Source organism: Malurus melanocephalus, unplaced genomic scaffold (assembly GCF_030028575.1).
Source record: "Malurus melanocephalus ecotype Western Australia unplaced genomic scaffold, MMel_1.1 scaffold_150, whole genome shotgun sequence".
Lineage (NCBI taxonomy): Eukaryota > Metazoa > Chordata > Aves > Passeriformes > Maluridae > Malurus > Malurus melanocephalus.
In genome coordinates, this window is record NW_026623382.1 from 594,680 (window position 1) to 597,204 (window position 2,525).

At 56.2% G+C, this 2,525-nt stretch overlaps 1 protein-coding gene across 1 annotated transcript; it reads left to right on the forward strand.

The window, feature by feature from the left end:
- Nucleotides 1–1,525: 1,525 nt before the first annotated feature.
- Nucleotides 1,526–2,089, forward strand: FERD3L (Fer3 like bHLH transcription factor). Its single transcript, XM_057371642.1, has one exon. It carries the CDS (start codon nucleotides 1,526–1,528, stop codon nucleotides 2,087–2,089), a length of 564 nt encoding a protein of 187 aa, XP_057227625.1.
- The last annotated feature ends 436 nt before the right edge of the window (nucleotides 2,090–2,525 follow it).

Genomic DNA, 2,525 nt, shown 5'->3' on the forward strand with positions numbered 1-2,525 from the left:
GCTGTCCAGAGTACCTGCGCTCCCGCGCACCTTCCGCAGCCCGAGCGCCCCGCCCGCCCCCGCCGCTGGGGAGGAGGGGATGCAAAGATGGAAAGTGACTTTCCCTCCGCATCTTTCCCAGGAAAGGGGATGCGCACTTCGCTCGCTGAGTTGTCAAKGACGGCAAATCCCGGTACGCAGCGAGAAATGTTTGCGGTCCTGTAGGCAAACAGGAAGTATTTTCGCSGGGAAGGATCCTCAGGCCGCCCCCATCCACCTCCTTTGATCTCATGGGCTTTGAAATACCTTTAGAAATTAGAGACTAATTAGCCSCAAAGCGAGAGTGACAACAATGCATGACAAAGGGGAAGATTAGGATTTAAGAAGGCAGCTCAGGACTGATGGGCAGCCACTCCTGAGAGAGCTGTGTGCAGAAATCGTGTGCCAAAGAAAATCGATCCGATTCGACCTCGGTGTATCTGACACTGCCAGGGATTGTCAGAGCCGGGCTGTTTATTTACTATGGTGAGGGAGGGTGAAGACACAGCCCCTCTTCAAGCCTCCCAAGACAAAAGCAACACAATCCCCAGCGTCCGATCTCAAGGAAACCTTGATCAAAGAAAGGTATTCAGCCGTGTCGGGTGTGCGGGGCGTGGGGTGAGGAGGGGTGTTTATGTGCATTTCACGGTGTTTTGCGGTATGCATCCAACATTATCGGTGCTTTCGCTCAAATTGGTTCCTTTGTGCTCTGCCGGTGACCGGGACAGCTCTACCAAAGGTGTGAGAGCAACAGCTGCTCTGAGTAGGACCAACTTATCCTCCTCTCACTGCCAGGAGGAAGGAGTTTCAAAACAAGTGCTATGAGATTTCCTGAACCGAAATAAGCTTTACAAAGCAGCCTTCTACTGGAAAGATGTTTGAACTCTGATTGAAGAGGAATTAGGGGGAATGGAGAGACGATTCCAACAGTTACTACTGGGAATGCAATATCGGGTCCCCTACAATGCTTACTTAGGCTAATGGAGGTCCTGTCATTCAGCTCCCATTGCGCTGGGATACAGGGTAAACATTCCCCGGTGACCCTCTGCACGCAGGTCCCCTCTTCAGGACATCATTAAAAGCATACATGCAGTTGCCTGACATCAATTGTCAGGCTGGCTCTCAGGGTTCAGAGATCCCGACAGAAAYCAGGAAAACAAGCCCAGTGGAGACTCGGCTCTGCGGCGGGGGGCTTTAAGGAGGCTGAAAATCGTTTGGTTGCGGGTGTGTAAGAAGACACAAAAGTACTCAGCAGGTAAGAGCGGAGGGTTTTGCCAAGAAGGAACTGTCCTTGATCGCTGTGACAGGATTGACTCGCTGGGGACTCCTCTCTCGGAGCGTCCACGCGTCCCCGAGGGGATTGCCTGTCTCCTCTCATCAGCGTCACGGCGAGAAATTTTACAGCCGCTCTTTCTAGTCCTGCTAATCCTGTTAYCCGGGGGGTTATAAATATTAACGTCGCTGGGGCTGGGGATGGGGGACCAGRTTAAGCCCTCTCTGAAGTAAGATGTCAGCCAGCCTTTTCCCAGCCCGCCAGCGCCCGGGGCTGCTGGATGAGCTGCACCGCAGAGCCCCGCAAGTGTCCTGCTCGGAGGGGCTGTTGGGCACCTCGGTGCTGGATTTCGTGGCCGACCTTTCCCAGGGCACCCCCCAGGGAGTCCCCGGGGCCGGGGMGGGCCTGGGGCTCTGCGACATCACCGCCGGGCCTCCCTTCGGGGACAGAGTCCTGTCGCTTCGGGAGGGGATGGCCCGGGGGCTGCCCCTGGCTGCCTTCGGAAATGGAGATCCCGAAGACGATGAAGAGGAAGAGGAAAGGATGCGCAGCGCTTCCCTCCTGGACAGACCCAGAAGAAAGCGGGTCATCACCTACGCCCAGCGCCAGGCTGCCAACATACGGGAGAGGAAGAGGATGTTCAACCTCAACGAGGCGTTCGATCAGCTGAGGAAGAAGGTGCCCACCTTCGCCTACGAGAAGAGGCTCTCTCGGATAGAGACYTTGCGCCTGGCCATAGTGTACATCTCCTTCATGACTGAGCTCCTGGACGGATGCAGCAGACAGGAGGCGAGTTAGGGAGCTCCCGGGCCCGGCGGGATGCGGCTGGGGCCGGGCATCACCCGCGGCAGCGAGCAGGTGGCATCGGCGCCTCCCTCCTGGGGAAACAGAGCCGCSGCTCCTGCCTCGCTTCTCCCACCGCAGCCAGGACCCTGTAGGTGTGGGATGCAAAACCAGGAGTGTTTGCAGAAGAGTGCACTGAGGTCGGGAGGAGCTGGGGAGAAGATGGATGGAGAGGCTCGGTGTGTTGCAGATTTGTTAATATTTATAATTTTTGTAAAGGGAAGGGGGGAGAAAATGAAGGTTCGAGGCCTTTTGGTTTGCGTTGTGTTGCCTGCTTGCTTTAAAACCTTTCCAACTCGTTGCTTTGGAGAAGGACTGGACCGGGGCAGTGGAACCCTTCCAAAGTGCAGAACGGGTTTCCAGCGGGTTTGGTTCCTACCCAGCTGCCTGC